This window comes from Ochlerotatus camptorhynchus, unplaced genomic scaffold, assembly GCF_037179485.1.
Source record: "Ochlerotatus camptorhynchus isolate MF236.1 unplaced genomic scaffold, CSIRO-AGI_Acam_v1.1 ptg000379l, whole genome shotgun sequence".
Classification (NCBI taxonomy): Eukaryota; Metazoa; Arthropoda; class Insecta; order Diptera; family Culicidae; genus Ochlerotatus; species Ochlerotatus camptorhynchus.
This window is the reverse complement of record NW_027040867.1, coordinates 3,275,394-3,295,950: the sequence shown is the minus strand read 5'-3', so window position 1 is coordinate 3,295,950 and position 20,557 is coordinate 3,275,394. Positions and strand designations below refer to the sequence as shown.

Below are 20,557 nucleotides of genomic sequence, written 5' to 3'. Positions count from 1 at the left end.
GAAATGTTAACCGAAAATTAGAAAAATATCGTCTCATGTAAGAAACCAATGACCATTTATGTAGCAGCCGAAGGAATATTAACGATTAGTTATTAGAAACTACTGATAAACCCATGGGTAAGTCACTCAGAACAGTGTGCCGAAATTAGATTCGGTACACCTTCGGCACAATCTCGAAGGCATTGGATTGTTCACTAAACAAAATGGGAGCACTGCTGGACAACTGTTATTGAAGTTGTTTGCGGACTCGAGAGTAAGAGGCAGTTAATCAGACCCCAATAGTATCCGTAATTTAAATAATGCTGCATCGCACACAACACAAACAGAAGTCATACTCATCATCCTCTGTAAGGGAGAACAACCCATAATGCACCCCTGGGGTAAAATGCCCACTTTTAGAAAAACAGCGATAACTTTTCCTCAGATGCATTTTCCGGGTAACGGTTTGTGATTGTTTTCAACTGGAGGTTTCACAAATAATTCTTGATCATAAAATCATGTATTGACCTGCTGATTCCTTAAAAAAATTACATTTTGTGCAAAACAGGACACAGTTGTTAAAATCATCGACTGTAAATTAAGCTTTTAACATCATATAGCACAAAAAAAAATAACAAATTTACGTTTCGTATATTTTTTAGATATTTTACTTGATGAATCACAGTTTAACATTCTATTGAGATTTTGAGACCTTATTTCTGATGTAACATAAAGAAATAATCATTTGAAATACCGCATCCCTTTGCATTATCTACTTGCAGGGGTTATGGTTTGTTTACCATGGGGTGCATTTTACCCCAATGTTGTGGTGCGTTTTGGCCATTGTTGTCGTGCGTCTTGTCCCAATGTTGTGGTGCATATTGCATCATGAATCAGGCGTTTTGCCCCGCTATCATTTTGGAAGCAATTTAGAAAATACCTTGAAAGTCATGGAAAATCATCCTTTTGTAGTTCTAAATCACTCGATCTTTGTAGAAAACATGGTAATGAACCAAACGCCATTACTTTCTTCTTGATTTTAGCTTCCATTCGCCAGCCATTGACGATTTTGCTTAAAGGGTGCGTTTCGCACCATCCTACCCTATTCGGTCACCAACATTGTTCACCACCGGCACGAAAGGCTGGGTATCTGGTCTACCTTTGAAGGCATTACAAAACCCTAACAAACACGAATTTTATTATCCTATGAACACAAGAAAAAAATCGCTATCTTCCACTTCCCGCGCCTTCCTCAATGGGCTGGCGAACGAATATTACGAATTGGCGCATCATCTACAACCGATGTAGAATCAGGTCCCCCCTTTGGTTCAGTGAGGGTTAGGACACGTTCTGCCATGTTGGTCGAGGCACATATCATGTGTCAGTAAGTGATGAACATTGTTATGTGCAATTCACTTTAAAAAGTGCGTTTCATATTTCATCACATGTAGTTCCAAAGATCCTGAACGAAATGTGGCGCTTGCGAAGATCACTTGAAGATACTATATGACGGAACATTGATACAAACTGTATAAAACACAAGAAAATTCTTCAATAAATTAGTTAGGATAACATAGTGAAAAATGTGTTAATTGTTAGCGAACAAATGTAATGTTGCATCAAAATACTTCAAATCATGTTAAATTTAAATGTTCCCTCATTTCACATCCGTTGAAACATTCTGAACGGCCATCCCGTTGTGGTTATATCACATCATTGCTGATAATGTATATATCTATATCTTTTCCGGTACCATGGAGTCAACAAAGTAAAAGTGAAAGAAGAGCTGCAAAATGGAGCACATTCGATACGTCAATGGAGTGATTCTTGTTAAGAAAATCAATTTTCCATTTTCCGCATTGGTGTTACGGTTTTATAAGACGCAACAAGAAACTCAAGATCATCATACAAAGATAATGGACGTCGAAATATCGCAGAACACATCAGAAATAAGATGGGAGTCTTTCGGGAGACTAGTAGCGACTAGCAGTGATCTCGTAGAAAAAGGGCTGACTCTTCTCCACACTCATTGGGGTATCCTTTTGTCGGACGGCTCGTTGTTTGATCAATTGTATGATCATGTGGCTGGAAGGAGATTCTCTATCATCCCGTGCAAGCGTATAAGTGAATTACCTATCGATCCACCATAACCGTTTTGGCCCTTCATACAGTGACATGTTGAGGACAATCAGAGGTTACGTAGAGCTCGATCAAATCAAACAGTGAGGAGTGCCCACTGCTATCGGACTTACGTCTCCGTGCTAAAATGAGTGGTAGACAATTATCATACATACATACATCATACATCTACAACCGATGTAGAATCAGGTCCGATTAGTTCCCATGATGTAGAAACCACATCCACATTTATGGGGCGATCAGCATCATCCATTGGTGATGTGCCAGAAATTTGAAAAAAATGTCTCTTGCTCAACGCCTTCGCACCGTAAAATCCAAGTGATTATGCCTGAATTGCTTCCGCCAGGATCACTTTGCGCGTGATTGCCCCTCCACCCGGGTCAAATTCATGGCAGAGTACTTATCATTAGGCCACATGATATCGGTTTCTGATTATGCTGGTGCTGGTACGACAGAATGCTACCTTCCTCACCATCCGGTTATAAAGGAGTCCAGCACTACCGTCAACCAGAGTAGTTTTTGACGGCTCGAACAAAACATCATCTGGTTTTTCTCTCAACAAGGCACTCTGTGTAGGACCAACGGTACAGGACGAGCTACTGGACCTGGTAGTACGAAATCGCCATGTCAGCAGACGTGGAAAACATGTATCGACAGGTACTGTTACACTTGAAGGATACTCCACTGCAAAAAATTAAGTACCGTTTCAGTCCCAACGACCCTCTGCAATCATATGAACTGCTAACCGTCACATATGGGTTACGTCCATCGTCGTTACTGGCCACCCGAACCAGCAGATCGCCGACGACGAAGGGCACTCGTACCCATTAGCCGCCCCAGTAGTAAAAAAAATCTTTTTACGTGGATGACTTCATAGGTGGTGCTAATTCCGTTACTGAAGCTATACAATTGCACGAAGAGCTCACGGAGATGGTAGGCAAAGGAGGATTCTCATTACGGAAGTGGACATCGAACAAACTTGAGGTTCTCAAAGGACTAACAGCCGACCAGATAGGGACTAAGTCAACCCTCAGGTTTGACCCAGGTGAAACAGTGAAGACACTCGAAATCATGTGGAAGCCTGAATCACACCAGTTTGGGTTTGATTTCCGAGTTCATCAAGACATCAACAACAATCGGCTGCCTGATGCGGTAATACGACATTACCATACATTTAGGAATGCTGAGGGTAAGCTTATTCCGACGACACCAATCAACGAACAGATCCAATACCGATTGAAGACGAATGCAATCCTCAGCAGTCCGCACCACGAAGTACAGCTTTAGGTCATCGGCATACGCAAGCTTACAGCCATCTCCAAGTAGAAGAAGTGCGTCGTTGATGTACAACACAAACAGCAACGGGCCAAGATTGCTACCCTGTGGTACACCTGACGAGTTCGTGAAATACGAGGAAGTACTGGAATCGAGTTTCACTCGCAGAGACCTGTCAGTCAAGTAGGAACACAACCACAAAGTCAAACGGTCCGACGCACCGAGTTTGGATAGCTTTGCCAACATAATGTCATGGTTGATCGTATCAAACGCTGCTTTTAGATCAGTGTAGATGACGTCTATTTGTGCCCCATTTTCCAGTTGCTCAAAACATGTCGTGGTAAAATCTAGAAGATTTGTGGTAACCGATCGTCCAGGCATGAAGCCATGTTGGTCACTAGAGATAACAAACGTAAACAAACATTTCATGTAAAATTAAGTGTTCTCAAACCGAAACATAACATGTTGACTAAGAGAACGTTTAATTGAATTGATTTTCTCGTTTCTTTTTTCAACTGATTCTTATGTCAAAAGGGCCACTTGCATGTGTCGGTCTCAGGGAACCGAAATTTACATGACATTTTTGTGGTTTGCAGATACGCATTTCCACCAAACTCCACCGTCCAGCAAAATTCGTTTGCAGACGCTTCCGAAGCTGCTTAAGCATGCATATTAGACTGATGCAAAATTTGAAATTTTCGCTCCACAGTGCTCAAACGGTTTCAAATTGGGTCCTGATTAGCCTCCCAAAATTTGAACTACTTTAGTAAGAAACTGACTTGGCACAAACCATTTCAAGTTTATATGGGAATTACTATGGGAAAACTTATGTTTTTGTTTATATCTATCTAACAATTCACCACATCATTATGCTTTTAAAAATGATAGCAGTGATTGTAGCAAATTTTCTCAGCTACATTTTTGTTGAAAACCACTTTTCAATCAAACGTAAGGAACAAAAGTTATCAATAATTCAAGTCACTGATGTCTTATGATTATGCTTATTCAACTGTTCAGCAGGCAACATTGGTGTTTCTGGTGCGAAGAATAGAGCACAAATATCATGGCTACTATGTCACACTGCAGAATACAGTGTTGCTCACAGAACAGCTGCTTGATCATGCCATAAGATTATCAATCTCTTAAACAATTAATAACTATTTAGTTTGACATTTGACTGAAAAACGATATTTCGCAAAGTTGTAGCTTACAAAATTTTCCGTAAGAATAGTTATAGAACTTTTCGAAAAAGCAATATGGAAAATATGCAGAAGACAATGAACAGAAAGTTTAGTTTTCCCATAGTAATTTCCATACAAACTTCGAATGGTTTGTGCCAAGTCAGTTTTTTACCAAATGAGTTTAAATTTTGGAAGGCTAATCAGGACCTGATTTGAAACCGGTTGAGCACAGTGGAGCAAAAATTTCAAATTTTGCATCGGTCTAATGCATATATGCCCGCAGTATGGGATACCGAAGGCAACGTACGAATCCAGCTTCTGGCCGCAAAATCTCGTGTTGCTCCCTTGAACAGGCTATCTATTCCCATGCTCGAGTTATGTGCTGCAGTCATCGGCATCACAACTCCATACCCGAATCGTAGAAGCCCTGCAGATGGACATCGATGCATCCTTTTTTTGGTCCGATTCTACGTCACCGTAGTGTCACCACTTCAGTGGCTGAAATCCCCTCCAAGTTCGTGGAAAACTTTTGTCGCCAATCAGGTGTCGAAAGTGCAAACCCTAACGCATGGATCCAGCTGGAATCCACCCGACCTCGTATCCAGAGGAATGAATGTAGGCGAATTCGTGAAGAGCAAATTATGGAAGCACGGTCCGGACTGGTTGCAATGTCCGAAACTAGATTGGCCGATTCCGAGTCACATAGAAGTTTCCGAAGCAGAAGATGAGCGCAAAAGTGTAGTGGTCGCCATTACAAGAGCTACGCCGAGGTACAATCCGCTTTTCTCACGGTACTTCTCTTTTTCTCGACTAACTCGGATCTTTCTAGTTCAGTTGGCCCAAGCCAATTGTTTCCAAAACGAGCTGCGAGACTTCAAGCAAGGACGACATTTGGAAAAACATTCCTCCATTCGGCTGTTGAGTCCATTCATTATATTGGGGGTTCTCAGACTGGGGGGGGGGCGGTTAAAACTATCAGAACAGCCATACCTATCCAAGCACCCAGCCCTACTTCCCAGTTTCCATCCTCTTGCTAAGCTAATAGCTAAAGAGGGATTCCATCCAGAATGAGCTGAAAAAACCTGAAATCGTGCTCGACTATCTTCGATTTGGATGATACTTTGCCCATATTTTCAGTATAATAGACGAAGTATTTTCCACAGGAGAGGAGACCCTTTTAACTCAAGGGTAATTTTTGAAAAGGGCCTGTTGTAGGAAACTAATAAGGCTTTATAAAAAAAATATACACGGAATTTTTTTTTCGTTTTTTTTTACAAAAAAAATGAAAAATAAACCTCAAAATTCAAATAACAAAAAAAACGTATTTTTGATTTTTTTTTATTTTTTTTATAAAAACTTGAATAGAAAGCAGAAGTTTTGAAAACAACTCTAGGATGGACAAACTTTCAATAAAAAAGTTTTTCTAAGAGCAACTTTTGAGGCATTTTTGAAAATTTCATTATTTACGGCAAAATGTTCAGTTTGATGTTAGTATATGATTATAAAAATCATTTCAAACGATAGTGCTCATATCGATAAACTTCCTAAATATAACCGTTTTCGAGATATTTCAATTTTACTTTCATCAAAATCAATTTTTTGTAGAAAATAAGCCATTTTCATAAGTTAATCGTGATTCTCCATCAGCATTGATAAGCTTAGCAAGATACACATATATTTACCTTCAATTTGTCTTTTGAATCTCTGGAATGTCTGGAACTAGAAGTGCAACCGTCAGTCATGGACATCGCGGAGCCGCAGCCATCTACATCTCGACATGGCCTCGAAGAAATACCATCAACTACGTCAATAACAACAGCATCATCTCAGGATAGTGGAGAGCAACAATTTTCCAGGACGCATAATATTGAGCTATTCAACAAGGGCATAGCTGGTATCAACGTATCGCCAATATCGACAAAAAAATTCCAGAATGTTAACTATCCCCGGAGAAAGTATATGGACATTACCAATGGCATTAAGAAACGCATCTTCGGTTTTCAAGCGGAAGAAGATGACCTGGAGCAACTAAAATTGAAAGCTGCAGAACACAATGAGATGATCGGACAACTGAAGGAGAGATTTGCTAATCCAGGTTCATCGAGAGACAATCAAATAAGGATTCTGACGATTTTGCCGAAATCTTGGTCAACGCAAACGGTAATGGACGAGTTTGAAACAAATAAATACATTGTATTGCAAGCTCGATGCTTGGCAAACGGGAAAGGAGTATTGGCCACCCCCAACAAAAGGTTAGGACACGGTTTGGATCTCGAAATTAAAAAGAGGTATTGCAGTTCTTCGAAAGCGACCAGATAAGCAGAGCCACGCCAGGACTAAACGATTACGTTTCAGTGAAGAAGGAAGGTAAGAAGATTCATATTCAAAAGCGACTTTTAGTTTGTACATTGCGAGAAGCTTTTATTACATTTCAAGAAGTTAGTAAAAATAGCATTGGATTTAGTTCATTTGCAGCACTAAAACCAAAGCATTGCAAATTACTTGGTAGTTCAGGTTCTCACAATATTTGTGTTTGTACCATCCATGAAAATATTAATTTAATGCTTCATTGTCTTAGAAAATATTCATTCGAAAAAGATTTCAACCATTATTTTGAAGAAATATTATGCAGCTCATCATCCAGAACTAAACATTGTTATCTCCGCGAATGCGAACGTTGTCCAGGTCTCTCAGATTTTGAAAGAAGTTTTTCAGAAAAATTTGAGGAACAGGGTATGTCTGATATATGTTTTGAACAATGGGTTTCAACTGATCGATGTAGTTTAGAGAAACTTGTAAAACCAGTAGATGGATTTGTTGCTTATTTTTGCGAAAAGTTGGAAAAACTGGTATCCCATGATTATATTAAAACTCAGCAGTCTAGTTTCTTGAGAAATACAAAAAATACTCTCAAAAATGGAGAAGTTGTCATAATTTGTGATTTTTCCGAAAATTATGCATTTGTTCTTCAAGATGCTGCCCAAAGTAGTTACTGGAATAATCAACAAGCTACTATTCATCCTTTTTGCATTTATTATTCAGAATCAGGTATAATTAAAAATTTAAGTTTGAAGTTTTAAAACACGATACAATTACGGTATAAGTATTTATTTCAAAATTACTGACCTTTTTGCAAACAAAAATACAAGTAAAAAAATCGATGTTCATGTCTGATGGAGCTGCATCCCAATATAAAAATTGAAAAAATTTGCAAGTCTTTGTAAATTTAAAACGAAGTACAATATTGATGTTGGGACCATCCCAAGTAGCAATTCAGCAACCGTTTGGCATCCACTCTGATTTATGATGGTTTTATAACGGCAATGAACAATCCATTTAGTTTAAATATAGCATTTAAAAGTGTAAAACATTCTGCTTAGTAATTTAGCTTTTTGCTGATTTAAAAACCTTTTATAGTCTGGCAAGCAAGTCAAAAACTGCATTGTTTTAAAAATAAATTTAAAACAGTTATCAATCCCTCCTTAAAACTGTTCTGTAATTCAAGCATAAACGTCATTAGCAATTTCTTATTAATGTCTTGATGAAATACTTTATAAACGTGTTCTATCATTATAAATGCAACCATAAAACCATTAGGTTTTGCATTAGAGCAAAAAGCATTTATTGTTGCTTTTTAGGCTTTTTAAAGTGCATCATTAACTCCCCAATTTGTTTACAAATTGAGCTGATAAGATGGTTCCTCATAGTTAATAAATGCCAAATTTAAGACAAGGAAATCTCGAAGGATAGACGAAGTAGGAGGAAAAATTCAAGTCGATTTCAGCAAAATTTACTTCTTTAAAAGAACCAGTACACCATTAACGACTGACCATCTGGCGGAGAAGAGTAAAGTGAACGTGGCCCTCGAATTCATAAAACAATGTCGAAAGTTTAAAAACATACCAGCCTTCTCCAGATCTTGCGAATAGATGACAATCGAAATAACAACCGACAGCAAACCACTGAAACTGTTAGTTAGCGGAGATTAGCTGGTTTCCGATCCATAGCAGCGATTTTATTCGGCAAAAGAATCAACTCTTCTAAAATTTTATTCAAGCGTAAATCCCTGCATCGTTGGATGGTGCACTTCTGTAACCATCCGGAAGAAGGGGATCTTTTTCGGGAACGATTGCACTTCCAGCTGTTCGAAATGTGAAATGTTGTAAAACAGTATCGCAAACTATCTGAGTAACTGCTCCCAATCCATCGGGAGAAAACTGCCTGGAAGAATCGATTCTGGATCTCACAGCGCAACTATCGAAAGATAAACAAACTTTGACGTTTAACTTTTTGCAGGCAACTTTGCCTCCATAAATGCTGCCATAAATCTGAACGGGTTAGGATCAAGCAAAATGGCTTTAGATAAATACAATTCAGCCTGCAAGTTTTCTTCATAAAAGCCATTTTAAAACCTTATTAATTTATTAAAGAATTCTTGAAAGCAAAACAACTTTTTCACATATGTCCCATGAAAATCAACTTTTATGCCACCGCCATGTTACGATTAGTTTGCTTGGTTTTGGACAATCTTCGATTTTCAATCAATATTTCCTTAGATATAACTATATTTTGGAAAATTTAGCAATAAGCAAACATTTAAATGCGAAAATAATAAAAAAAATCTCGGCCAAGCTCGACGTTTTACGAGAGTGGACTTAATTTTTTCGATGTTTTCACGTACATTTCACATTAAATTTAATATGGCACTTAAAACTAGGCCACTTAATGAGAAATAATGTAATAAATTTGGATATTCAACAAGATTTTTATACCATCAGTTTCTATTTTACTAATTTTGATAAGATCGGAGTCATAAATCTTTTTCTATCTTGATTGATGCTTTCCTAGTGGATTCAGCATGCGGCTAGGGGAAATGGCTCGGAAAGGGTTTTTATTGTTGCTAAATTGCTTTTATTGTAGCTTTCAAATGGTTCTCAATGCGTTCGTCATACAACCTTTCGCAGTAAATCAATCTTGAAGAGCTTCGAGAATACACCCTTCAGAACCTTCTCCAGGGTGGGCCAACTAGACATATTCTAGTCTAAATGAGGTTTTGGCGGATGCATTAATGACAAAATAGCCTTGACCAGGGTTTTATGAATGTTGTTTTATAGTTGCTTTGTAGTACTTCATAAAACTTAAAATGTTACTTGGGATGTGACGCGATTGGTGGCACATTAAAACGAATGGCAAGCAACGCAAGTGTGGCTGTAGAACACGAACATCCAATCACAAGTGTAGCAGAGTTATATGCATGGGCTAAACAGAAGAGTAATGATTATTTAACAAAAATGTCATTTTGTTTTGTGTCACAAAAGGAATACGAACAGGGGGCTGCAGAATGGAAAAGAATTTTTAAAAAGGCCAAAACGATCCCAGGTACAAGAAAATATCACTGTATTGTTTCGATTTCCGAAAATAAAATATCAGCGAAACTATTTTCGCATGACGAAGAACGCACCATTCATAACATATAAAAACATGCCAATCAAAAGTTCATCAAATAAAAATATATCCAACGAAAAGGTTTATGTACAAATTATTATTATTAAAGACGATCGAAAGTAATAAATGTTAGATTCAAATAAAAACGCATGGGTATTTCATTTATTTATCTTATTTATCTTATAAGTTTAAAACCAATTTTCCAATAGTCTATTGGTGCAAGGGTAAGTTGAAGGTAAGTACATGCATATCTTGCAAAACTTATCATATTTGATGAACAATCACGTATAACTTACGAAAAGAGCATATTTTCTACAAAAAATTGATTATGATGAAAGTAAATTTGAAATATCTCGAAAACGCTTACATTTGGGAAGTTTATCGATGTGAGCACTATCGTTTGAAATGATTTTTATAATCATTTACTTGAGCTTGAGCTTGAGCTTGATTGACCGCCCACGGTTGCTACTCTGTTACTGCCAGATCAGCTGTAATTACACAGAGAACCAATAGACGATGCTTGGGACTAGCAATCATCCTCAATGTGTAAAAACTGGTGATCTTAAATTAGGCAATACCAGCGCCGGCCGCGCCCGAACACAGGTCAAGAAAGGAATGGGAAGGGTTGTGTTGACATGACACTCGCTTTGATGGAAGCCGAGAACACCTCTGCACTTCCACGAGGAATCACTGGGATGTTGGATAAGAGGGTTGGGTTTGCAGCAGGGTTCGTTTTGGTAAACGATAAGCTGAATTGATGTCCTAACGATCATATAACGCGAAGGAGCTTGGGACTAAACCCACGGTCTTCTGCTCAGTAAGCAAAAACGTTTGCCACTAGGCAGACGAGCACCTTTTTAATCACCGAGTTGCTGTTATTACCATTTAGTCATATTAACAAATAAAACGATTGACGAATCTTGAATGTGGATGGGCCTGAGATTAGACTCATGATGTTCTGCTCAGTAAGCAAAAACGGTTGCTCTAAGGCCACCGAGCCCCTCATATCACATAATACCGTTGCTCAAATTTGTGTATCCATTCAAATCCGGAACCAACGACAACAACGAGTTTCGCAAAATACACGATACACAAGCGATTTTACCATAAATCTGACCTGGGACCGCGTTTTTCTGCTCAGTAAGCAGGCCACTGTAACCAACGATCTTTCAAATCCGAAAACTAAAAACTACGAAAAAGTACTTAGGCCTTCATTAAGTTCCACTTTCACGCGACGTTCAATGTTTCAATTTGCTCTTTACGTATTGTTCAGGCTATAAATAGGCCCTTTTCATAAATTACGCGAGAAATACGCACAATCGTCGCCTACCTCGCAAAACTGGTTCCAAACGACAACAAAGGCATAAGCAACGATGGATTGTTGAACTTTGCTGGCTCCGGTGGTGTAGTGCACAGCAAAAAAAAAATGTAATAACGATCTGTCTCTGTCTTATCTCAAATACAAAATGCCAATGGTATGAATGTATCTGTATATAACTTGGAAATGACGTACAATCAAATAAACCCGTAACCCACTCACTTGGTCAGGCTTCAGAATCGTCCAGTGGGCAGTGCGCTCTACACTCCAAGTTCCCTTTTTTCAAATTTACCGCAAATTTGATATTTTACCCATTGCGTGTTGATTAGTCACAATGAAACATTGTGACAGAAGTTGAGGTTACTAGTGTATTAAATAATCTAGGTCCTATTTAGGATTATCCTATCCTATCCAAATCTGGCCAACGCCCACCCTAAACCTAAACCTGTTCTAATCCACCTGAAATGACTAACGAATGGAAGACTTTGACTACCCAGCCATGCAATAGTCTCATTCCGTGCCTTATGGCAACTTGATGATTCTATTGCGCTCATCTTTTGGCACCACCCAGGGGAGACTTGGTCCTGTACCCAATGCTTAACTTATCTCCATTCCACTCAACTACTCGCAATTTCGTGTGATATAGTGGGCGGAATATTATTATATGAGACAATTCAATGCAGACGTCTTTCCAAATTTGGCAGATCGACAGGTAATCGGTGAGTTACCACGATAGTTGCTATTCAACAACTCGACAACGTCCCATCGTCAACGCCTGCTATGAGAATTTCACATTGCAGACGCCAACGAAATGACGTCATCGAGCTATCGATCAACTACCCTGGTTATCGCCTGGTACCTTATAGCACGATGCTAGGAGGCGAACCGGAAGAATCGATGAGCTACCTCCCCCTGAAATGATTTTTATAATCATTTACTGACATCAAACTGAACATTTTGCCGTAAATAATGAAAGTTTCAAAAATGCCTTAAAAGTTGCTCTTAGAAAAACTTTTTTATTAAAAGATTGTCCATCCTGGAGTTGTTTTCAAAACTTCTGCTTTCTATTCAAGTTTTTATTAAAAATATATAAAAAAAAATCAAAAATACGTTTTTTTTTTGTTATTTGAATTTTGAGGTTTTTTTTTTTCCTTGGATTTGTTTTCCTTCGATCTTGTTTTCCGTGCTGAGCACCAATGCTACCGACGCCAGAGAGGCAGCTCCCACACCTGGACCCTACCTATCGACCCATCAACTCATGAACCGGGGACCAACGGCTTTACTTCCCTTCCGAAGGAAGGCGTGATCAGAGATGTTATGCCTCAGAACATCCCGGCGGCGCAGACTCGGATTGAACCCAGGCCTGCTGGGGTGAGAGGTAATCACGCTTACCACTACACCACCGGTGCCGCTATAGTTTTGAGGTTTATTTTTAATTTTTTTTTGTAAAAAAAACGAAAAAAAAAAATTCCGTGTATATTTTTTTATAAAGCCTTATTAGTTTCCTACAACTCCTTCTTAGTATTTTTTTTTCTACAACCAACTGTTTTCGAACTACATTTTTTTTTAAAGTATCTGTGCAAAAACACATAGGCCCTTTTCAAAAATTACCCTTGAGTCAAAAGGGTCTCCTCTCCTGCGGAAAATACTTGGTCTATCATACTGAAAATATGTGCCAAGTATCATCCAGATCGAAGATAGTCAAGTTTGGTGACTGACCGATTTGGCGTGGAATTGGTCTAAATCCATCCACTACAAATTCATTCACGGTGGCGGCCACTTGACGCTGTCGGTCATGCGTGAGGAATACTGGCCAATTAATGGACGATGACTGGTGCGAAACATCATCCGAAACTGTTTCCAATGCGCCCGAGCCAATCCCGTTCCGGTATGCCAGCAAAGGGCAGCTGCCAGCCCAGCGAATCACTGTCAGCAGACCATTTGACATCACAGGAGTTGACTATGCGGGACCAGTCTACCTGAACGCAATCCACAAACGCGCAACACCTACGAAGGCCTACATCTGCCTGTTCGTGTGCTTCACTCGTCGGGGACGTCCCAGTCATCTGCATTCTGATAACGGGGAGAATTTTATCGGAGCCAAGAACGAGCTGCATCAATTGTTCAAGATGTTGTCCAACGAACCCGAGAATGAGATAATCGCTACATTCTGTGCCGAAAGAACGGCGCCGGTGGTGTAGTGGTAAGCGTGATTATCTCTCACCCCAGTAGGCCTGGGTTCAATCCCAGTCGGCGCCGCCGGGATGTTCTGAGGCATAACATCTCTGATCACGCCTTCCTTCGGATGGGAAGTAAAGCCGTTGGTCCCCGATTCATGAGTTGATGGGTCGATAGGTAGGGTCCAGGTGTGGGAGCTGCCTTCCTGGCACGTCGGTAGCATTGGTGCTCAGCACGGAAAACAAGATCGACGGAAAAAACAAACCAAAGGAAAAAAAAAAAAATTCTGTGCCGAAGAAACGATTATCTGGCACTTGAACCCACAGAAAGCGCCTCATTTGGTGGGCTCTGGGAGGCCGCCATCAAGGTAGCAAAGAAGCACCTTCATCGACAATTGGGTTGCTCCAGACTCTCCTACGACGACCTGTCAACCGTCCTTGTTGAAATAGAAACCGCAATGAACTCCCGGCCGCTCGTCCCGATGACTGAGGACCCAGATGATTTTGCTGTGCTCACTCCGGCACTCCTTATCGGTTCGACGATGCATGCAGTGCCAAGTCCCAACGTTATCAACGTCCATCTTTCTCGTCTCAACCACTACCAGAAACTACAACAACTTTCTCAGCATTTCTGGCATTACTGGAGAATCGAGGACCTGCAAGAACTGCAGAAGGACACGCGGATATGCCACCCCAACACCGAAATCCCGCCAGGTAGGCTAATGGTGCTTGTCGATGAGTTTTAGCATCCTGTTCGCTGGCCTCTCGCCTGCATTAAAGCTGTGCATCCTTGGAAGGACAATCTCGTGCGAGTGGTCACTTTGCAGACGTCAAGGGCATCTTCAAACAGCCAATAAAGAAGCTCTGCCTTCTGCAAACGGACTCATCGGAAACAATAAAAACAACGAACCCATTGGAACCAACAATAGGTAGATCGGTTGATCGGATGCTGGGCATCGCCCTATATAGTTTGGATTCACTCGTTAGTTGTACTGTCAGCCACAGACGAGGATAGACTTGCATGGAAATAAAGAAGATCGCATGGCTAATTTAAAATTTAAATAAAGTGAATTTTGATTAGAAAATGAATTGCATGCATTTAATACGTGCCAGTTGTGTGATATATCACCCGTGTCTAAAAGCTTTTTGGTTCACGTTCTTCACTTGAACTCGTGACTTTTGGAGTCAGAGGTATGGATATTAACCACTACGCCGGGGTCGCCCCCGTTCTTCACCTTGGAACAAGACTGTTTTTCGTGTTCCCAACACAGTTTCTGCTACGCACGGAAGGTTCAGATTCAGGTGAGCCCAGGCCTGCCCCAACATTGTTTATGTTTTGAGAGTTGGTGCACAGGTAGATTGAGTTTAAGGAGTCACTGAGTACGGCAGTATGAAAATTGAATAGAAGTTGAAAATGAGCGAAGGGCCATTAATACGACAGTACTACTCATACATGAATGGATGAGGAGACTTTGAAGTAAGTATTTCTTCAAATCTACAGGCAAAAGACTGCGCGTTTGACTTGCTCATATACTTTCTGCAGCTGTCGAATAGTTCTAGCGACTTTTATCACTACACTCAAAATAATCTACACGTTGAAGCTACGTGAAACATCACGTAAGCTCTCAATTTTTCCTCTTCTCTCAGTTTTACGTGGCTCACGTAGAATGTATGTGATGTCCCATGAATTTCACAGAGAGTTCTTTTTTAACACACCTACATAATCAATTAAATGTACGTGATTTTCACATAACACTGAATCTATGTGCGTTTCTCTTAAAGCTTATGTGATTTCCACATCTAAAAAAAGAGTGGTACGTACACTCAGAGTGGTGCAAATCATGGCGGCATCATGATATGCTTTTGTTCGGTATTTTTGAAAGATATTGACAAGATGTAAGTATAGCATTACGGATTACTTTATTCTCTTTAACAAAAATTAACTGTCTATTTCATCGTACTCAACAGAATTATGTCAAGCTGTCCATCAGTTTCTTCCTCTAAGGGAAGCAGTACCTCAGCCCATCTCCCTGATCGTCCAGATTGTTTGTGCTGAGTATCGAATATTTAAAAAAAACTGATGTGGTGTATTTAGAATATTTGAATAAATTAAAGGAATATTATTTCATTATACTACTATGAAAACAGTAAAGGTTGTATCTAGATATTATTTGCATAAACAGTGTCAAAATATTGATACTAGAACCCTCCAATGGATGGCATTGACCAAATCACGTAGCTTCTATGTGATAATCCTGTGACGATTAAGCTTAATGAAATGAGTGCCTCTACATGATAATCAGGTAGCTCTTATGTAAAAAGTACGATGGAAAAAATCTACGTATGTTTTCACGTAGCATTTACGTGAAAATTATTCTGAGTGTACCTAAAGCCCCAGCAATTCGACAGTGAGCATGCATAAAGACGTATACGCGATGATCGATTCTCTTCATCGATTTTCTCTTTGCATTGCTACAGCTAAGCGAAACAACTTTCTAGAATTTGTTCAATGCAGAGTTGTAACAGGTTGTAATGGCTATCAAAAACAACAGCAAGCGCACCGAGAAACGTTAATTATAGCGAGTTATTAACAAAAGAGAAAATCGACGAAGAGAATCTATCATCGCGTTTACGCCCTTATGCATGCTCACTGTCGAATTCTTCTTTACCAAACTATATTTGCTTCTCTCTCCATGACCAACGTAGTCCAACGTAGTGGCACAGCAAGCAACCAGAGTCAATGTTGTAATAAAGGTGTATTCAGATCTGTGCGATATTTCACGCGCGGAGAGAGATTTTGCGAAGGTACGAGAGGGAGAAAAGTACTAGTGTCTCTCTCATTCCAACGCAAATTTTGCTCCGCTCCGCTAATGTACGCTTAGATCTGAATCCACCTTAAGAGGTGATAAGAGTCCCGCCAAGAGTGAAGCCAGAAGTACCTAGGGGTTAGCGTTAGCGTTAGCGTTAGCGTTGTTATGATATACTTCGTAGATTGGATACTAGCGACACTCACGTCTCTTCTGAAATTCTCAGTTAGACTACTTTCAGGAATAATGCTGAGGAGTAAACATTGGTTCCAATCTAAACAAGAGTAACAGAAGCATGACTGTCGCTATTCCCGGCCACGCCCATCTTTACCATAACTAGGGATAGGGAAGGAAATGTTGATGTAGTACTTACTTAACGAGAGGCCACCGACTTAGCGACACCCTCATAAGTGCTACGGAGTTGGAGGGTTGGGTAGGGTATTCGGTTAGGATTCACCTCAAGTTGGCGATGCAACCAAAAGTATGTATTGTTTATTTGTTGTTTATTTAATCTCTCGATAGCCGGCTATCGAAAGAACATATTAATTTTGTTTAGTGATAATGAATTTTAAGAGTCATGACGGAGAGCTTGGGATTAAACCCATGATTTTCTGCTCAGTAAGCAAAAACGATCCCTCCAGGGTCATCGAGCATCTCAGAACCATAACGCTTCGCGACAATACTGGACTACGTTTTCGCTTGATATGCAAATAGTTTCCGAGGTTAATGTTCAATATCAAATATACAAATGGTGGACGATTTATTGTGCTGTGGAAGAGCTTGGGGTTCAATCCATGATTTTCTGCTCAGTAAGCAAAATCGATCCCTCGAGGGTCATCGAGCATCTTATAATCCACAGCGCTTCGCGTCAAAGTACGAATATATGCATGAACTATCTATTATTGAATAACTAATATTTACGATAATTAAATGAAATAAATAAAATATAAACTACAAACAAAACGTGACTGCTAAAATCTCAAAAAGATATTCTCACAAATATATTTCACGCCACCAGGAATCTCAAAACCATTAGACGTTATAATGATACTCTGCACATGTTAGACACAAGAAGAGGCCAAAAAGCAAGCGTCCGACACACAAAACCCGTAAAATCCACTTGCAGTCACAATCAACGATTCTACGAATCGTAAGCGCTCACGAATCATAAAACCGCTGACTGCGACACTCTGAAAGCGAAATTGACAGGCTCTATGCGTCAAACACCCGCCCTCCAATCTTCTCCAGCATCCAACAGCACAAATCTCCACTACAACATCTAACGAATTCAAAACTCCGAAAATCACTCATCTATAGCAAGTGAGTGGAAGCCTGCCTACCTTTCTATTAGGCCTGTGGACATGCGTTAGCTTCGAAACTTCTAACCAAACTGGGTAAATTTTCAGATCACAAAAAAAAAACTTGAAAAAAACTTTCATAGGTAATTACAAGTAAAATAAATATTGATTATTTTACGCAAAAACGAGCAAGTAATATTAAATCTTTTGTATCGTATACTAATGCCAATTGGCTGTAACAAAAATAATATGCTAAAATAAAATAAAATTTTAATAAAATGATATGCAAAATTTACTAGAAGATCATTACTTTATTGGTGAGAAGTTTCTAATAAGCCCTCCCAGTTCCTCTGTATACAGAACAAATCTGATACTATAATCAGAATTGCTCAGTCTGCATGAAGCAGCCGATTTCATCAAGGAAGTTCTATTAACAACCAAGAATTAATCGTTTGAGGCATACTGAAGCATTAAGAAGGTGATATGTGTCACTATAGGAAATCATCATCGTTGCAAATGTAAAGAAATTAAACATAACCCTTTGCTTCAGTACCGTCAACCTCCATGTCCATGGGGAGGGAGTGAAGCCAGAAGTACCTAGGGGTTGTCCATAAACTACGTAGACAGTTTTAGTGGGGGGGGGGGGTTGACAATTATCCACGGCCCATACAAATTTTAATTTTTTTTATATGGACAATCGTCTACGCAGGGGGAGGGGGGGGGGTGAAGAATCCCAAAAAACTGTCTACGTAGTTTATGAACAGGCCCCTATAACAAGCAAAGTAAATAAACATTATTGTTCCCACAGCTAGTGAACTACAAGTATTGCATTCATTACTGACAATATTTAAGTAATTTAAGATAAAAAGCATTACTTAGCTTTATTTAGTACATTGTGGTATTTATAAGTTATACCAAGCACTTGTTTGAACATTTTTCAGGTTTTATAATTGTTTTTGTTTCCCAGAAGCTCCGTTATCGACATGCAATTTTCGCTTCTGAATGAAATTCATACAATGCTAGCATAGCATAGCATAAACCAGGTTGCACAATGGCGTAGGTGGTACGAGCTCCAAACTGTTGTTAAGGAGGAGACCCACCTTGTTCCGTTGCTGTTAGATAGTAATTTGTGGTTAACCACTACCTCTTAGATACAGGATGAGTCTCCCCCCAACAGACTAGAGCTGTCCTTGCCACGTCCTTGCATCTGGTGAGGATGGGAGAGGAATGTTAGTCCGACACTTACTTAAGAAAGATGCTACTGCTGAACCGTCGGGTTAACCTCACTTTTTTTTGACATCTGGCAGTGGTTTGTTTACATGGATTTAGAAAAAAAAAATTTTAAACATTTTTTTAGATTTATTGGAGAGGAATATTTTTCAAGCGAACATAGTCGGATATCATATCTTTTAATTCTTTTCAAATCCTCAAATCCACTTGAATTGACTTACAAGCAAAGGTAAACAAACCACCACTAGATGTCAAACTGATGAATGCGGGTTCATCGCGTTCATTCGTGACGTCAGCGTGTAGCATCCTAATGATCAATACAGAATGAACTAGGGTAAACGCTCCTAAGTTGCGGTACGTTAGAATCGTTTACCTTAATAAAGTCACAGATGGAATAAAGCTCGGAATAAAGCGTTCGATGAATTTTCTCGTGTGTTGTCAGAAACGGGTAACAGTAAGTATACAATTTGATATTTCCTTGGGGCAGTCGAAACGAAGCGTATTTCGTATGACTTGGTTCCATAATGTGGGCATGACATATTTTTAAGAAACTATACTACTCATAATTCTTTGTCAGATTAGCCTAGAATAGAAATTGAAAAAAAAATCTTAACAAAGTGCCAAGAATACGTATCCAACTTCTGTAAAACGCAGAAGCCTAAAAATGAACAATGATTGATGTTTCCCCCGCAATGTTGACGGTTCTTATCAGAGCACTGCAATGTCATTGATATGTTAGGATGTGTGTTACCCTGAATCCAGTCTACTTACCAAATTTGTCCCAACATCAATGGCGGCAGTTGACTCTGCAGGAAGAATCCCTTGGCCTGCGCCCCGGTCACAACCCCGTTGACCGGTTGCAGAGACCTGAACTGCTCCCCATACTTTGCCCTCTCGCGGGACGTGATAACGAACGGATCGGCTGCATTCATAATTTTTTCACGCAAAAGAAACTTCTTTCGACTTTCTCGCTGCAACCACTTCTCCGGGAATGATTCGATAAACGCTATGCCCGTTATCAGAAATTATGATTTCACTCTCTTTCGATCTGCAAAGTGGGTGTTTTCCTCTTGTTTTCACTTTCCTTTCCTGGCGATCTGCTGATCACTTGCACTTGTGAGAAATCCTAAAATCGTTTGTTTTCCTATGCAATTATGAGAAAATTTACGATTTTTCACTCTGATGGAATTCCTTGCACTGCTCCTAGATGTGCTAATAGGTCACACACAGTAAAATTATCGATTATTTCCAGCGAGGAGTGGAACTTTGCCTTATCCTTTATCATTGGATTTTTCAACGCTCCCGATTTTACATTTCAACACAAATTTCACACGACACTTTTCGTTCACGGAAGCAATCTTCCCCCGAAGAATCAACTTTTCGGTTCCGGAATGGCAAAAGAAAACTCAGTTCCTTGTATTTTATTACTGCATAATCAAGGAATTTTCACGGATGCGACTCACTGGATCGGCCGTCTTTACGCGAGAAATTTTTCCTACTGAAACTTTTCTGACTCTCTCCCTGTCAGCGACTAAAAATTTTATTGGAAATTCAAACGTCATTTTCTGCGAGAGAGATGATCGATACTGGAAGGCGGCGGGTTGCTAAATCGAGCATTCCACGGATGTTGTTTTCAGACGGGTACACAGAGACAAAGCAACGTATCAGAACAAACAAAACCAAACCAAATTAAAGTTTTCAATATCAG

At 39.6% G+C, this 20,557-nt stretch overlaps 1 protein-coding gene across 3 annotated transcripts in view; it reads right to left on the bottom strand.

Moving 5' to 3' along the window:
• Dap160 (dynamin associated protein 160) overlaps positions 1-20,351 on the bottom strand; it is a 36,626-nt gene extending 16,275 nt beyond the window's left edge. For all 3 annotated transcript variants that reach the window (XM_065232872.1, XM_065232871.1, XM_065232873.1), the window contains exon 1: positions 19,621-20,351. In XM_065232872.1, coding sequence (XP_065088944.1) covers positions 19,621-19,781 — 161 coding nt within the window. In that variant the 5' untranslated portion in view covers positions 19,782-20,351. The remainder of the gene's footprint in view (positions 1-19,620) is intronic.
• Positions 20,352-20,557: the final 206 nt, after the last annotated feature.